The sequence below is a fragment of the Aquarana catesbeiana genome, linkage group LG03, assembly GCF_042186555.1.
Source record: "Aquarana catesbeiana isolate 2022-GZ linkage group LG03, ASM4218655v1, whole genome shotgun sequence".
In the NCBI taxonomy this organism is placed as follows: domain Eukaryota; kingdom Metazoa; phylum Chordata; class Amphibia; order Anura; family Ranidae; genus Aquarana; species Aquarana catesbeiana.
Genome location: NC_133326.1, coordinates 128,344,895 through 128,361,669, shown reverse-complemented (window position 1 = coordinate 128,361,669; position 16,775 = coordinate 128,344,895). Strand labels below are relative to the sequence as shown.

The window sequence follows — 16,775 nt, the reverse complement described above, 5'->3', positions numbered from 1 at the left end:
ATGGGGATACCCACATTCTACTAGTATGGCGATGCCACATGTGAGTCTTTTACACAGCCTGGCCACATACAGAGGCCCAACATGCAGAGAGCACCATCAGGTGTTCTAGGGACATAAATGACACATCTAATTTCCTGACTACCTATTACACATTTGTGAGGCACGGGAGAGCACAAATCAGTGCTGCACTTCGGATACAGTCCACTTGCGCTGCTGCACTGGCTCCCTCTCATCACGCTGTACCGATCGCTGAGAGGAGAGAGCTGAACCGGACATGCGCGGGTTTGTTGACAAGTGATCGCTAATTCATTGGATGGAGCGATCACGAGGTAAAGGGCAGCTGTCATCGGCCCTGTACCCCAATCCATGATGCGCTGGGTCTGACCACGGACACTCTGGGGGAGACGCAGGAGGCATGATTTCAGCAGGACGTCATTTTATGCCCTCCCAAAACTAGTCGGCTGCGCTGTAGCCGTCATTCGGCTATGGCCCGGTCGGCAAGTGGTTAAATAGTGTCACGCTTGTACAAGATGATTATGGTAACATTTGATACATATCTGTTTTTCAATTAATGCAGACAATGTAGCTTTGATTTTTTCCCTGTCTCAAAAGTTCAGATTTATTTTTACTGAGATAAGATCTCTTGAGTAATTTTTGAAGAGGTGAATCATATCAAATTTAACTTTTTTTTTTTTTTTTTTTTTTTATTTATATATTTTTTTTTTCCCCTTGCATTAGGGTGCAGTGTCTGGATCCGTACAAGCTTCTGACCGTCTTATGAAAGAGCTCAGGGATATATACAGATCACAGAGTTATAAAACAGGTTTGTCCCTTTTTTGTTGTCTGCCTTTAATTTGGCAAATCTTTGGAATTGCTTTCTTTAACACTCTAATCGAGTCCCTCATTAGTCATGTATGTCTTGACTGCTGTTAGGCTTCATGTACATGGAATGTTTTAAAACCTCTCCTGAACGATTCAGCTTGACCGATCATTTACCAGCAGCAGTGTACATGAAGCCTAAAAAGTCCACAAACGCTAATACAACTTAGCTTGCTTAAAAAGCCATTAGGTGCCACTGCAATTATGTCGCCACTCTCCCATTTTTATAAGCTTGCTTTTTCATATTTTTGTTGCAGTGTTAAAAAGCAGTCTAGAGTGGGCTTTGCTACTGCAGTCTTTTTTTCCTCCTTAAAGTGGTTGTAAAGACAGAAGGTTTTTTTATCTTAATGCATTCTATGTAAAGGTAAAAAATTTTCTGCATGGAGCTTCCCCCGCAACCCCTCTAAATGCTTACCTGAACTTAATCTCAATCCAGCGATGTGCACAAGGCTCTCACTTTTCATTGGCTCGGATAAAGGAGCAGGAGCCATTGACTCCTGCCACTGTCAATTAGAGCAAGTGAAAGGGAGTGGGGGGGACGATGCCGAGCCCTGCTCTGTCTCTTAACACACAGAGTAGTGCTTGGGAGAGGGCATGCATGAGTGCCACCATAGCAAGCGGCTTGCTATGGGTACACTTGGAGCGATACCCAACAATAGGATGACTGGGGCTGCTCTGTGCAAAACGAATGCAGAGAGCAGGTAAGTATAACATGTTTTAAAACAAAACAAACAAAAATAACCCTTTTTTTAATTAACTGTTTAAATGTAATTTCATGGGTTTTTTTAGGGGGACTAGTGAGAGGCATAGGTTTGTATTAAGGACCAGTAATACTCAACTACTTTACTGTACTACAGTGCAAGGACGCAAAGCCTTCATATGTAATAATTATGTCTGCCCCTTATACTATGATTACTGTAGAAACCATTTGTTTTAAATACATTGATATGTATGGGCAAGATTATTTATATCCAAACTGATGTTGCATATTTATCTAAAGAAGCAGTAGTTACCAATACAATTCCTATTCAACAAACCCAATCTGACACGGTTTTCTATTTTTTGGTAAAGGATGAAATATTTGGATGACTTTAGCTCTTACTGCGTAGCTGGGCTCACTCTAACTAATTTGAGGTTCCCAAGCCCCCCAAAAAATACCTCGTCTTTTGGACACTAATATACACATACGCTCTCATGTTTGTTTGTTTTTTTGTTTTTTTATGTTTATGCATGTTAGTGTTGGCATGGCGTTTGTATGCACGTAGAAACAAACTTTTAAAGGGAAGTTTAGTAAGAAGCTTCTTCAGCAGAAAATAGGTACAAATGCATGTTAAGTGGAAGGCAGCACTACAAAAAGGGCTGACTTGACATGCATTTGGAGTCCCTTAATTTGAAAAGTCAAGTACAGTTGTGCTCAAAAGTTTGCATACTCTGGCAGAAATTGTGAAATTTTGGCATTAATATTGAAAATATGACTGATCATGCCAAAAAAACTTTTATTTAAGGATAGCAATCGCTTGAAGCCATTTATCACATAGTTTTTTTGGATCTTCTTTTTTTTTTTTTTTTTTTTTTTTTTTTATTATCGGGGTCATTTTGGTGATTTTTTGTTATGATTTAAAAAGTTTACATACCCTGAAATGTTTGGCCTTGGTACAGACACTGAAGGTGGCGCACGTGAATGTTAAAACGGCAATTAAAGGTTAATTTCCCTCATTTTGTGGCTTTTTAAATCACAATTGTTGTGTATAAATAGTCAGTGAGTTTGTTGGCTCTCACATGAATGCAATAAGCAGGCTAGACACTGAGCCATGGCTCAGGAGGTAGAAAAGAACAGTCAAAGTAACAAGGTAATGAAATTTTACAAAGATGGAAAAGGATATATAAAAGATATCCAAAGCCTTGAATATGCCAGTCGGTACTGTTCAATTACTTAAGAATTGTAAAATTTGGGGATCTCTTGATACCAAGCCAAGGTCGGGTAGATCAAGAAAGATTTCTTGATCACACGGCCGGGGTCCTCGGACCCAGAAGATAGACGCGTGAAGACGTGCGGCCTCCAGTGGTGAAGACAGGCTTTGTTTACAGGCAAGTGTTACATAATGTGCTAGTATGCGATGCATATTATGCCTTTACTTTGCAAGTAAGAAAAAAACAGCGTTTACTTCCTCTTTAAACTTCATCATGTAGCTATAGCCCTACATTTGCAAATGCTGGCTGACTACCATTCCATCCTATGGCAAGTCCCACCTTTACCCAAAAGAATGTCTGCCTTTCTATTTAGGACTTTTCATGTACTGGAGTGTGGACGCTTTATAAAGTGATTCTAAAGGCTGAAGCATTTTTACCTTAATGCATTCTCTGCATTAAGGTAAAAAAAACTTCTAAATGCAGCCCCCATACCCCCCCTCCCTTTATATACTTGAGACCGATCTTGATCCAGCAATGTGCATGAGAGCAGCGACTCTTGGCTCTCTCCCTCCTCCTAGGCTCAAAGACAGCAGCAGGAGCCATTGGCTCCCGCTGCTGTGAATGACAGCCAGGGAGGTGGGGGTGGGGCCAAGCCGCTCTGTCTGACCTTGCTGAGCGAGCTTGAAAGTGAGCCCACACTAATGCCCCCATAGCAATCATCTAGCTATGATGGACACTTGGCGGGGGGGAGGAGCCAAGAGCACCAGCAGAGGATCGAGGAAAAACCATTGCATATAGCAGGTAAGTATGTCAAGTTTTTTGTTACTTGAAAAAAAAAAAAAATGTAAACTAAGGCTTTACAGTCACTAACTAACTACTTTTTCTGGCTTGACTACTTTGCATCACTGACCATAAACAAACATGCAGCAGGTGAAGTCAGAAGTGCATTCTCTGTATTTATTCAGCATTAGTGAGTGAAGGTATTTTAAACCAGTGTCAAATTGACAGCCAGGTAAATTGAAGCCCAGCAATGTTGAGCACCTTTTTTTTTTTTTTTTTTTTTTTTAAATCATTCTCACTATTGTCCAGGTGTATTGGTGACCAATTTCTTCATGTTTATTTATATAATCTGTCTCTTCCTCTATATCTGTTCATATGCTTCATCCCAGGTGTCCTGTGTCACCATTTGCTGTGCAGGTGTCCAAGTACATATTAAAGCAAAAACCTACAGTAAGGGTTAAGGTGTTATTTGAGTATTATAAAGTAACTGTATTTACCGAATCCTCTAACTTTTTTTTTTTTCTTTTTTTACAGGAATTTATTCCGTGGAACTTGTAAATGACAGCCTGTACGAGTGGCATGTTAAGCTGCTTAAGTAAGAGTTTTCCTTAACTTTTCGTTGGACTCTATAACCTTCCTAATTGGCTGCAACTTTAGCATTCGGACATGTTGTAAAATAAATATTTTAATATTTGGAGCCAGTGCAAGTTTGAGCAACAATGTAGATAATTATGGAAGAAAAGTTATGTGGACTTGTAACAGTTGGATTTATTGACTACTTGATATGAGTAGGGATATTGAAAACATAAATTTACTATAAATGTCTCTTAAAATGACTGTAGTAACAATGTTGCAATTTCCCTCATTATCCTCCCAGCAATCTAATTAACTTTATGTACGTGGAGATGTTTCCTGGTGCCAAACTTCTGATTGGCTGACATGGCAATATCCATAGTTTTTTCCTTTTTCTTTATAATTTACAAATGAATGAATTCCAGTCGTGGCAATAAATTATTGCTAATAAATGTACATTTTAAATATTTTTTTTATCAGCATTGCACATTATGAGATCCATATTATCGTATTTGAAGATGTTTGCAGTTGCTAATTACTAATTTTTAAAGGGGATATTTTTTTTTTCCTTTTTTTGTAGGGTTGATCCGGACAGCCCATTACATAGTGACCTCTTGGTCTTAAAAGAAAAGGAAGGCATAGATGGCATTTTACTGAATTTCTCCTTTAAGGTAAAGCCTGTATATAGAAGCCTGTTGTTATTTTTGACTTGAGCCTTATTTACACCAAGTCTGTTTTATGGGTTATAGGTAACAGAAAATGGTGTTGAACCTCTTGATGACTAGCTCATAGTAATACGTAATTACTGTTAAGCTAGCTGCCGTAACCCCAGTATTTATTTATTTTTTGCTATGGTTAAGATTCTCTGGAAGATAAAAGTGATCCCACGGGCGGATACGAAGCGGGATCACTTTTACCCCACATACCAGCCTCTAACGGATCGGTGAACAGGGGATGTTCACATTCCTTGTTATAGAAAAAAAAGCGTAAAGATAAAATAAGAACAAAAATTTTAGCACCCCATCCCTCTGTGCTTGTGCGCAGAAGCACACGCAAGTCGCGCAAGCATATGTAGACCGTGTTCAAACCACACGTGATGTATCTCCGCGAACATTATGGCGAGAGAAAGGATTCTAGCGCAGGACCACCTCCCGTAACTCTAAACTGGTAACCTCTAAACCTTTTTAAAGCTTTACCTATGGCGATTTTTTTTAAGTACTGTAGTTTGTCACCATTCTTCAAGCGTGTGCAATTTTAATGCATGACATGTTGGATATCTATTTACTAGGCGTAATATCGTCTTTCACGTTATACAAATACATTGGGGTAAAGAAAATTATCGTGGGTGTTTTTTTGTTTTTCCTTTTAATTCATTAAAGTGTATTTTTTCTAAAAAAAAAAAAAAAAGTACTTGAAAGACCGCTGTGCAAATACTGGGACATAAAATATTGCAATGATAGCCATTTTATTCTATAGGGTCTCTGCTATATATATATATATATATATATATATATGTAATTTTCTAGCAAAAAAAAAATACTGATTTAAGCTTTTACACAAAGTTCTAGAAAAGGCCTGGTCTTCAAGTGGTGTCTTAAGTGTTTGATACCTCATATATGTAAGGTTTGGTCCATTTTATATTTAGTATTTGTTTTCTACCACAGGATAATTTTCCTTTTGATCCTCCTTTTGTGAGAGTGGTGTCACCAGTACTCTCTGGAGGGTGAGTATTCAGACAAAGTATGGCTTTACTTTTGATTATCAAACTGTATTGCTTGTTTTTTTTATCTTTGTCTAGTTCTGATTTAATAGAGATGTAGGTGTGGCACTGGTCTGCTGTAATGCAATTTTTGCGTGATAACTTAATTAGAAGTTTCTAGCTGTATAAATTGCAATGAAAACTTCATTAAAGGAATAGCTTATTTACAGGAAGCATAACTTGAACCCAATTCCACTATTGAATCACAAAAGATCTTTGGAGTGAAATGGCCAAAAGGCCAGTGAATCCTTCTTTTCCACTTTGTGCTTATTATTCAATGTAATTACATCCACTAGTGTAGGTATTATGATACCAGAAAATGAATATAAATTATATCTATGAATGTTGTTTGTGTTTTTTTTTTTTTTTTTGAGAAATAAGAATATGGGTGAAATTAGTTGAATGTGTAGAAATATACAAAGGTATGCAAGATTATGAAATAAACAGAAATACAATAAACCTATAAATAAGTGTCGCTTATGCCAAAATTAAAAATGAAGACTACTTATTGATTACACATTCGTGAATACTTATATTACATATCATTCAACTTAAGTGCAAAAATAAGTGCAAAAAATGTGCTATTTCTGTTAGATCATAAAGTGACTGGTGCTTTATACTATAAACGAGTGATTTGTGCTTCATAAGCCCAGTACTTGCTATAATGATATGTTATGTTATGGTGAAAAAAGTCTTTTGGAAAATTCAGTGGTTCAGAAAGTTTTGGTTTAGGTTGTGGTTTGGAGGGGGTTAATTCTCATTAGAAGATGGTGTTTGTAAAAACCCCCTCCTTATTCAAGTGCTGGTCTTGTGATGGTGCTCCTTAGCCATGGTCTTATTGTGCTTGCACTCACCAAATAGGGACACCCCTGCAGGGGTATGAGCGGTCACAGTGTTAGCCCCTGTGTAGCTGCTCTGGATATCTCAGGTACGTACTGTGAGTGTTGCTATGCCGGCTTAGGATGTGTCCACCATGGAAAAGAGGGAATGTCCATAGCGTGAACCCATTTAAAAAAGCTTTTATTGTGCCATATATTGAATTTATACTCACATTTTTATCGATACTGGTAAGCATATAGTAAAACACAGTCCGCGGTAATCAGTAGTACTGGTCTCTCTGGATGTGACACAAGACGTGGATAAGTCCCGCCCTACGCATTTCGTCATAGGACGTCAGCTGGGGCATCCATCTTGCTACACCTCCTTAGTTTAAATGTATCGTACGCACTCCTATTCCTCCGCGGCCATTTTGGAGTGTATATTACAGACCGGAGTCCGGGGATCTCGGCTATGCAGCCTATATTCAGCTGCTGCCCGTCAATCTTCCCCGTTTGAATATAAGCCGATATCCGGTAAGGTTGACTACATGTAGTATTGGCCTAAGCTCACATTTTTGAGGATGAATGTAGATTTCTTAGTTGTGGATGAATTCCCCTTATGCACAAGATAAATTATTCACCTACCGCATTATCAAATGGGTTATAATTTTTAAAAATTAAAATACCATAAGGTAAAATAAAATTAGAAAAAATAGAGTGAAAAATGCAAGTAAAGATGAAAAAAAAATGATACAGATAACATTATAAAATAAAAACCAGAGATATTAGCAACAGAGAAATATTATGTACATTTATAAATGAAAAAAATTTTTTTAGTTAATCGAAATGTATTATGCTGTATTTTTAAAAATAATACGTAATATTAAAAACTGAGTTAAAAATAAAAATATGAAAAATGAAACTAAAAATTAAAAGAAATAGATAATAAAACTACTATAGTATTTTTCCACCTAGGTGGATTTATACCTGTAGGGGCAGCAGCTCCCCACTTAGAAAATACCTTAATCCATAGCGCGGATTTATTCTATATATTCTAGTTCTGATTTTGTTGCTAAAAACTCAGAAATAGTAGAGTAGAACACAATTTTCACTTATCTGCCTAAAAATGCTTAAGGGTAGATTTCACGCCAAATGCGGTGGGACTGCGTTGTGTGGCTTTTCCAGCATAGTCCTACTGCATGGACAAGGCAAAATGCATGGTTTCTTAATGTGCTTGGTTCATTCCACTGCAACATGGGCACAGTGCACTAAAACATGAATACAGTACAGTACTTCTTTGTTTTTTTTTTTGCTCAGCAAGTTGAACTTTGAGATATCTGAAGTGCAGGCAGCTTGTGTTGTCTGAAAGTATTGTGCTTAAACTAATACTGATGGGACCCTTTTGGTTCGTTGGGCTGGTGGTTGGCATTTGAATCAGAGGTTAGGCTTTGATTGCTTCATAGGCCCAGTGAGTGCAAAAGGCTGCAGTGTTTATAAGGGGCTCCGCAAGGACACAGATTGATTTTAACCACTTGACCTTTGGCAGATTTTACCCCCTTCATGACCAGGCCATTTTTTTGCCATTTAGCACTGTTCTAATTTAACTGGCAATTATGCGATCATGCAACACTGTACCTAAAGTTTTTATATAATTTTTTCACACAAGTGGAGCTTTCTTATGGTGGTGTTTGATCACCACTAGGTTTTTTTTTTTTTTTTGCGATCTAAACAAAAAAAAAAATTAAAAAACCAAAACCATATTTTTTTTTTACTTTCTGCTATAAAACATATCCAATTGAAAATGTAAAAATCTAATTTTCTTCAAAAATGTCTAAAATATAAAGTGTTGCGCTACATTTCAATCATTTTAAAGTGTCAAGAATGCAATCAAATGTACAATAAATCAACATAATCAGGATTGAAATGAAAGTTTCATCAAGTGTGCTCACATAGCATAAACAATATTCCTATTAAGTGTTAAAGCAAGTAAAATATAAAATGTCCAGATACCCTACTGGGTTGGGAATCTGATCCAGTGAAACAAAAGTCCCATGAAGTGTAAAGAAATATTAATAAGTGCAGTGAATTTCATCTATATAAATCACTTAATTCCATACCCCAGTGGTCCACCAATGTGCTCACACCACTATGCAAGGTGCAAGGGTTTGAGAAGGGCCCATGATTGTGACGCGTCGGGAGGAACTGCGTGACGTCACTTCCAGTTGCGTTTTGAAACCTGAAGAATTTTAATACAGGTGTTTACTTATTTTAATACTTTTAAATGTACTACACCAGATGAGTTTTCATTATTACATGCATGCATTAGATGAGAGGAGTATTAGAAAGCCGCACATAGCAGGGTCTGGGAGGATGACTACACTAATGTAACAAAAGTGCAGTTTATCAAATTTGGAGGTGAGCGGCCCCCTTGCAGAGTGGTGTGAGCACAATGGCGGTGCACTGGCGGTTATGGAATGAAGTGATTTTATATTGATGAAATTCACTGCACTATTGCTTTACACTTTATGGGACTTTTATTTCACAGGTTTAGATTTACAACACTGGGATTTGGTTCACTGCCCAGTAAGGCATCTGGAAGTTTATTATTTTAGTTGCTTTAACACTTATGAATATTGGTTATGCCATGTGACCACATTTGATGACACTTTGATTTCAATCCTGATTATTTTGATCTGTTGTACATTTGATTGCATTCTTGACACTACTTTTTTTATTATTGGAATGTAGCGTGGCACTTTTTTTTTTTTTCTTTTCTTCATATAAAATATATATATATATATATATATATATATATATATATATATATATATATATATATATATATTCGCTATAACAATACTTTACGTTGTATGGTGGGTAGTGCATGATCACACCTACATTCTGCTACATGTCTTTGATTTAACACAGTTAGGTCCATATATATTTGGGCACAATTTTCATACGTTTGTCTCTGTATGCCACCAGAATAAGATTAAAATGATCCAAATGAATTTGAAGTGCAGACTTTCGCCTTTTTAATTCAAGGACTTGACCATAAATATCAAATAAAATTTTAGGAACTGCAACCATGTTTATACACAGTGCTGGTCTGCACTCCTGTGACCCATTTTCAGCAGAGAGCGGTCTGAAGTCCGCTTTCTGCTGACGTCACATAGATCAGTCCAGGCACTGCGTCATCCAGACTCTGGAAGTCTGCATCCGCCAGGTGCCTGGACTGATAGCCGTCTCAGCAAGGGGTTGAGAGCCTGAGACGGCTGCCCTCCAGCTCAGTGCTCCAGTGAGCATGGAGGAGCAGAGAAGGAGAGCTGCTGATTGACAGGCAGCAGCTCTCTGCCCCCGGGAGCCGAGAGAACTGAGCCATCGGCGATGTTCGATGGCTCGGTTCTCAGTGCATCGGTGGCAGGGGACCGATGCAGCATCAGCTTGATGCTGCATCCACCTAGGTAAGTATGAATCTGAAAAAAAATTGAAACCCATACTTCTCTCAACCTTTCATCTGTCCAAAGAATGCTTTTCCAGAATTGGTCTGGCTTTTTTAAATGTTTTTTTGGCAAAGTCTTATCTGGCTTCAGGCTTATGAATGGTTTGCACCTTATGGTGAACCCTCTGTATTTGCTCTCGTGAAGTCTTCTCGTGATTGTAGACTTTCACAATGATACGCCCACCTCCTGGAGAGTGTCCTTCACCTGTATGGATGTTGCTAATGGGTTTTTCTTTACCATAAAGAGGATCCTACAATCATCCACCACTGTTGTCCACTTGGACGTCCAGGCCTTTTTATGTTGCTGAGCTCACCAGTGTGTTCTTTCCTCAGAAAGTACCAAACTGTTGATTTGGCCACTCCTAATGTTGCTGCTATCTCTCTGATGGATTTGTTTAGTTTTCTAAACCTTACAGTGGCCTGTTTCACTCACATGGACACATGTAGAACACCCCTTTTGAACACGTGTAGGTTCACAGCAATAGATTCCAAATGCAAATACCACACTTAGAATCAACTCCAGACCTTTTACCTACTTAATTGATGAAGAAATAACGGAGTAGCCCACACCTGGCAATGAAATGGCTTTTGACTCAATTGTCCAATTACTTTTGGTCCCCTGAAAAATGAGGAATGGCTATTCTTAAGAGCTGTAATTAAACCCTTCCTCCGATTTGGCTGTACATACCCTCAAATTAAACCAGAGTGTGCACTTTCAGCACATATCCATTATATAGCTTGAATATGTTTTGGTAAATTCCTGGGGGAAAAAAAACAAAAATTGTGCCTGTGTCGAAATATATTTGGACCTAACTGTTTGTGTGTGTGTGTGTACACAGTGCCTTGCAAAAGTATTCACCCCCTTGGCTTTTTACCTATTTTGTTACATTACAGCCTTTAATTCAATGTTTTTTTTTAATCTGAATTATATGTGATGGATCACAACACAATAGTTTAAGTTGAAGTAAAATTAGAAAAATTATATACATAAAACTATTTTTCAGAAATAAACTGATAATTGGCATGTGCGTATGTATTCACCTCCTTTGTTATGAAGCCCATAAAAAGCTCTGGTGCAATCAATTACCTTCAGAAGTCACATAATTAGTGAAATAATGTCCACCTGTGTGCAATCTAAGTGTCACATGATCTGTCATTACATATACACACCTTTTTGAAAGGCCCTAGAGGCTGCAACACCTAAGCAAGAGGCACCGCTAACCAAACACTGCCATGAAGACCAAGGAACAACAAGTAAGGGACAATGTTGCTGAGATATACAAGTCAGGGTTAGGTTATAAAAAAAAAAATATCCAAATCTTTGATTAATCCCTAGGAGCACCATCAAATCTATTATAACCAAATGGAAAGAACATGGCACAACAGCAAACCTGCAAAGAGACGGACACACACCATGGCGGTCTGCCTATGTAAACAAGGTAGATCACTGTTCTGCTAGTAGGGGAGACAGAGAGCCTGTGTTTCTGCTAAGCAGAAACACAGATCTGTCTTCTCACAACCAAAGCAGCCCCCCCACCCACAGTTAGAAGGCACACTCTAGTAGCACATTTAACCCTTTGATTGCCCCCTGATGTTATCCCCTTCCCTGCCAGTGTCTGTATAGTGACAGTTCCTTTTTTTTTTTTTAGCACTGATCACTGTATTGGTGTCACTGCTCCCAAAAATTGTCACTTTGCAGCAGAACAATCTGACACGATGTCAGTCTCGCTAAAAATCTGATCGCCGCCATTGCTAGTAAAAAAAAAAAATGACAAGAAATTAAATTTAAAATCTGTCCCATAGTTTGTAGATGCTACAACTTTTGCCCAAACCAATCAATATACGGTTATTGGGTACAGTGATGAAAAAATATATATATATATATATATATATATATATATATATATATATATATATATATATTCTCGATATATAGATATAGATCTCGCAAAAAATAAAAACTGCAAAGGTGACAAATACCACCAAAAGTAAGCTCTATTTGTGAGGGGGAAAAGGGGACATCTATTTTTATTTATTTTTTGGTACAGCATCGCACAACCATGCAATTGTCAGTCCTTTCACACGTCGATGGTAAAGTTGCTATTTTTAGCAGCTGAAAGTGTTAAAACCGCCACTGATTTCAATGGGCAGGGGCGTTTGAGGAGCGATGTATACACCGCTCCTCAAGCGCCTCGAAGCTGCTTGCAGAACTTTTTTTGAGGTCCTGCCAGCGCACTGCTCCAGTGTGAAAGCCTCCAGGCTTTCACATTGGAATGAGGAGAGGCGCTATAGCGCCTGTAAAGCGACTCAGTGTGAAAAGGGGTCTAAAAGTAACGCAGTGCCGTATCGCAAAAAATGGCCTAGTCATGAGGGGCTGTGAACCTTTTGGAGCTGAAGTGGTTAAATGTGTGTCTGTGTAAAGTGTGCTGCTTTTACTACTGGATCTCTAAGTTTCTCATCCCTGCGAGAAACTTCTTTCTCTACAGAGTTCTGTTTTGTACGCAACCGATCAGTAGGTCCCGGCTGTGAATCATCTGACAGGCTTCTGCTGTGTACAGTCACAGCGGGTGCCAGCTGAGATGCTCGTGTCCTAAACCTGGAAGTAGGCAGTGCCGTAGACGGTAAGTCCCTTTGTGCAGGCCACCAATCCGCAGTACCTTGCGGGCGTTCCGGAAGTGGTTAAAGAATATCTAAACAAAGATTCATATATTGCAGCTTACCACTTCGTGGTGGCTACATTAAAGTTATTGCGCGTTAACCACTTGCTGACCGCTGCACGCCGATACACATTGGCACAGGTAGGCAAATGGGCATACCTGTACGTCCCCTTTAATTGGCGGGGCTAGCGCGCGTGCGCCCACCGCATAAAGCGTGATCGTGGGACCCGCGGACTCTCCTGCTGCAGCGCAATAGTGACATCTCCTGTTTGGCCTCTGTTCAGCAATGAGATGTTGGTGGATGCCTGCATTACAGAAGTGTATGGGTCCTAAGTGTACACAGTACCTGTGTGATATAACCACAAAACTTTTCTTCCTTTCTGTTTTAATTGGCATTCCCATATTTTGCAAGGGATTTCAGATAGTTAACATGCAAGTCTTTCATATAGTGTAGAAATTGATCTGTCCTCTTGTTTAAAAAAATAAATAAATCAAGATGAAGGTTGGATTCATGGTAGCCGTAGAGTGGACCATACAGCCAAAGTAAGATAATTAATCTTCGATGCAGATATAACACAGGAGGACTAGGTATAACATAATACGCTGTAAAAGATCTATATGTGAGCCATGCCTGCTAGAAGTGAAAAATAAAAACGGTTTACATCTGTTTACAACTTGGATAATGACGAGCAAAGATAGCGATTTATATAAATATTTTTTCTCTATTCTTTCCTATTTTAGGTATGTGCTGGGTGGAGGTGCCCTCTGTATGGAGCTTCTTACTAAACAGGTAGGCAAAATTAAATTAGTATTTCCCTCTGGACCTCCTGTTTCCATATGGCATCACTTGCCAATAACTTATTTCTTACATAATTGCATTTTTTCTTTTTTTTTTTTTTTTCTTTTTTACGGTCACGTTTTTATTCATATGCTGGTACAATTTTTTTTTTTTTTTTTTTTTTTTTGATCATGTACTAACTTTATTTCCCTGCATGTATTGCAATTCAGCTCCTGAATTGTCAAGCTGACCCTAAATGGCTTAGTAAAAGTAAGCAAGGCCTTCTAAGCAGTGCTTATTAAACTTCCTTTTTTGAAAGTTCATTGCACGGATACATTATTTTTCTGTCATCGTTGGGCAAATTGTGACACGGTTGTAGTTTTGGTTGATGATTTATGTCCTTGTGTCTCTTTAGGGCTGGAGCAGTGCCTATTCAATAGAATCTGTTATCATGCAAATCAATGCTACCCTGGTAAAAGGAAAAGCACGTGTGCAATTTGGAGCCAACAAGGTGGGTCTTTATTTTCTGTAAATGGTGTGTGTGTGTGTGTGTGTGTGTGTGTGTGTGTGTGTGTGTGTGTGATTATGTTCACATATAATTATAATCTAACCTTTTTTTTTTTTTTTTTCCTCTTAGAATCAGTATAACCTTGCTCGAGCACAGCAATCCTACAAATCCCTTGTACAGATCCACGAAAAGAATGGTATTGCTCTGATTTAGAAAAAAAGGGACTTTATAACTTATCTGCCTCTTAGGAAAAATGTGCAAGCGTAAAAGGAAACTAAATGTTTCTGGGTCAATTTTTAATGTGCCTTTTTTTTCTTTTTTTCTTTTTTTCTTTTTCTTTTTTTTTTTTTGCGCCATTTTGCCAAATTAAAAAACTTGCAATATAATCAGTATATTGATTATGGACTGAAACCTTGGACTAAGGAAGAGAGGTACATAAACAGGCTTCTTTTAGCACAGCAGAAATGGCTGTATATATGAAAAGGTGACCAGCGCGTCTTCTGGCTTAAGGAGAGAAGATAAAATATTCACATAAAGGGTTTTATTAATATTCATTAAAGTGTTTAATAATTAAAAAAAAACCCAAATAATAAGTATCAAACCCTTAGGGTCTTCTGCATCAAAAGACTAAACAATTGGATGTATATGGAAGGGGTATGAGGCAAGTGGAGGCAACAGGCATGGTGGTTAGTCACACTTGAGCCTGGTACACACCAATAGTGTTTTTTTTTTTTTTTTTTTTTTTTTTTTTTTTTTTGTTCGACCCAGCAGGTCTAACAGAAAAAAAACTCAGAGCTCCGATCGGAGCCGCTATACGTACAATCCGATTGTAAGTACTGCGATCTCTATTGCTGTGCTAATGTGTTCTGACAGGGGACACCCCCTCCCCGGCCATAACACTCAGGTCAGGGCTGATCAGGAGCCAGCATGCACGTCCTGTGGAAGCCGGCTGCCATAGACACAGGCCGAAAGATGGCGGGTATTTATTGAACTGGCCGATGTCGACTGACTTTCGGCCTGTGTGCACTAGGCTTAAGAGTTTGTCTGCAAATGATTCAACCATCTCTTGTCAGCCAAGCCATGTATGTGTATGACCGATAATGAGCACATTGCCCTCCACACATAAAAAGAATGATTATCCTTTCACTTAGAATGCTGTAGTAAAGCATCTGCCCTTTTGAGGACAATTTATTTAAAGTTACAGTATTTGTGGTGCTTTACACAGTGCTTCCCTTAATATTGTCCATTTTTGTCAGTCCATGCCCTCAGGGTGCTTTTCCAATCTAAGGTCCCTAACTAACTTGTGTACATGCACACACTAGGGCCAAATTTGGCAGGTGCCATAAATCATCATCACACAAATTGTGCAGACAGATCTGAGCCCTTATTGTGGCCAATCTGAATTCTGCAGCTGCTGAAGAAACATGGGGTTGGTGAGTTTCATAGAGAATGTATCAGCTGCTTATTTATTTATTTTTATTTTTTCCTTCTTTTCCTCGGTTGGAGGGTGTAATTTTTAAATCGAGTATGTGCCCCTAGCTTTCGGCATATGGCTGAAATTCTGTTTTCATTATTGAATAGCATTGTTGCATTTACTTTTTCTGTTTTTTTTTTTGTTTTTTTTGTTTTTTTTTCCTTTAGGCTGGTACACTCCTCCAAAAGAAGATGGGTAACTCCAAACTCACCCTGGACCAAGATTTAAACAAACTCTTATTTTGTACTTCTTTCCAACACAGATCCAATATTGCCCTTGGGTCCTCTGTACAGCATATGTTAGCTATTAGATAACGGAACTGTCAGACCTGTATATTAGACCACATCTGCTTCTCTGGGACTGAGAGCAGCTGCCTTTTACTGAAGAGGCCACTCCAGATATTTTATCATCCTATTTAAATCAGATGATCTAGCTTAGTGCATCCATTCCTCTTTTATTAGACTTGTAAATTGCTTTCACTTCATTTTGTTCATGTGTTTTTGTTTTGTTTTGCAGAATTTGCTCTGCAAAAATAAATTACTTTTTGTATAGTATCATTTAAAGCCAAACTAATGTTTCATATGTTTAAAACAGATGTTTTAAGAAATGGGTAAAAGAAATTACTTGGGCTCACCATCTAAAATTAAATTTGGAAACAAATTGCCAAATTTGCAAGGGAGGGTATAGTTTGCAAAAGCCATGAAACATATATGCCTCCTGGTCTGGGTGATATACGATGTAAAAGACTACTGGGCCTTCCTAACACCTCCATTGAATTACTAAAACATTGCAAAAAAATTAGAAAACATCCTACTGTTTTTAGGTGTTTTTTTTTTTTTTTCCCTCTCAACATCTTCAATTCCGTGTTTGAAAATGGTTACAAAGCTATGTTTTATTATAGTTCCCTTATTGGAAACCAGCATGGTTTGAATTAAACATGGTTTACGCTGCCATCATTTTTGTCTGATCCTATGCTGTACGTTGTTCACTTTGGTGAAGTCCTCCCAGTAAGACTAAATTCAGGCAAGTGCTAAATTGTCAGACTAAAATTGTATTGTCACCCCCACACAACCCCCCCCCCTTCCTAATAACATCAGTTTGAGGCTTGAAATCATTGAATACTAAGTTGTTCTTTT

General features: G+C 38.2%; 1 protein-coding gene across 1 annotated transcript in view; it reads left to right on the top strand.

Annotated features, from left to right (window-relative positions):
* UBE2Q2 (ubiquitin conjugating enzyme E2 Q2) overlaps positions 1 to 16,193 on the top strand; it is a 110,614-nt gene extending 94,421 nt beyond the window's left edge. Inside the window, exons 6-13 of the mRNA XM_073619213.1 lie at positions 739 to 823; positions 4,105 to 4,165; positions 4,724 to 4,814; positions 5,808 to 5,866; positions 13,621 to 13,669; positions 14,073 to 14,168; positions 14,295 to 14,361; positions 15,807 to 16,193. Coding sequence (XP_073475314.1) covers positions 739 to 823; positions 4,105 to 4,165; positions 4,724 to 4,814; positions 5,808 to 5,866; positions 13,621 to 13,669; positions 14,073 to 14,168; positions 14,295 to 14,361; positions 15,807 to 15,838 — 540 coding nt within the window. The 3' untranslated portion in view covers positions 15,839 to 16,193. The remainder of the gene's footprint in view (positions 1 to 738; positions 824 to 4,104; positions 4,166 to 4,723; positions 4,815 to 5,807; positions 5,867 to 13,620; positions 13,670 to 14,072; positions 14,169 to 14,294; positions 14,362 to 15,806) is intronic.
* The last annotated feature ends 582 nt before the right edge of the window (positions 16,194 to 16,775 follow it).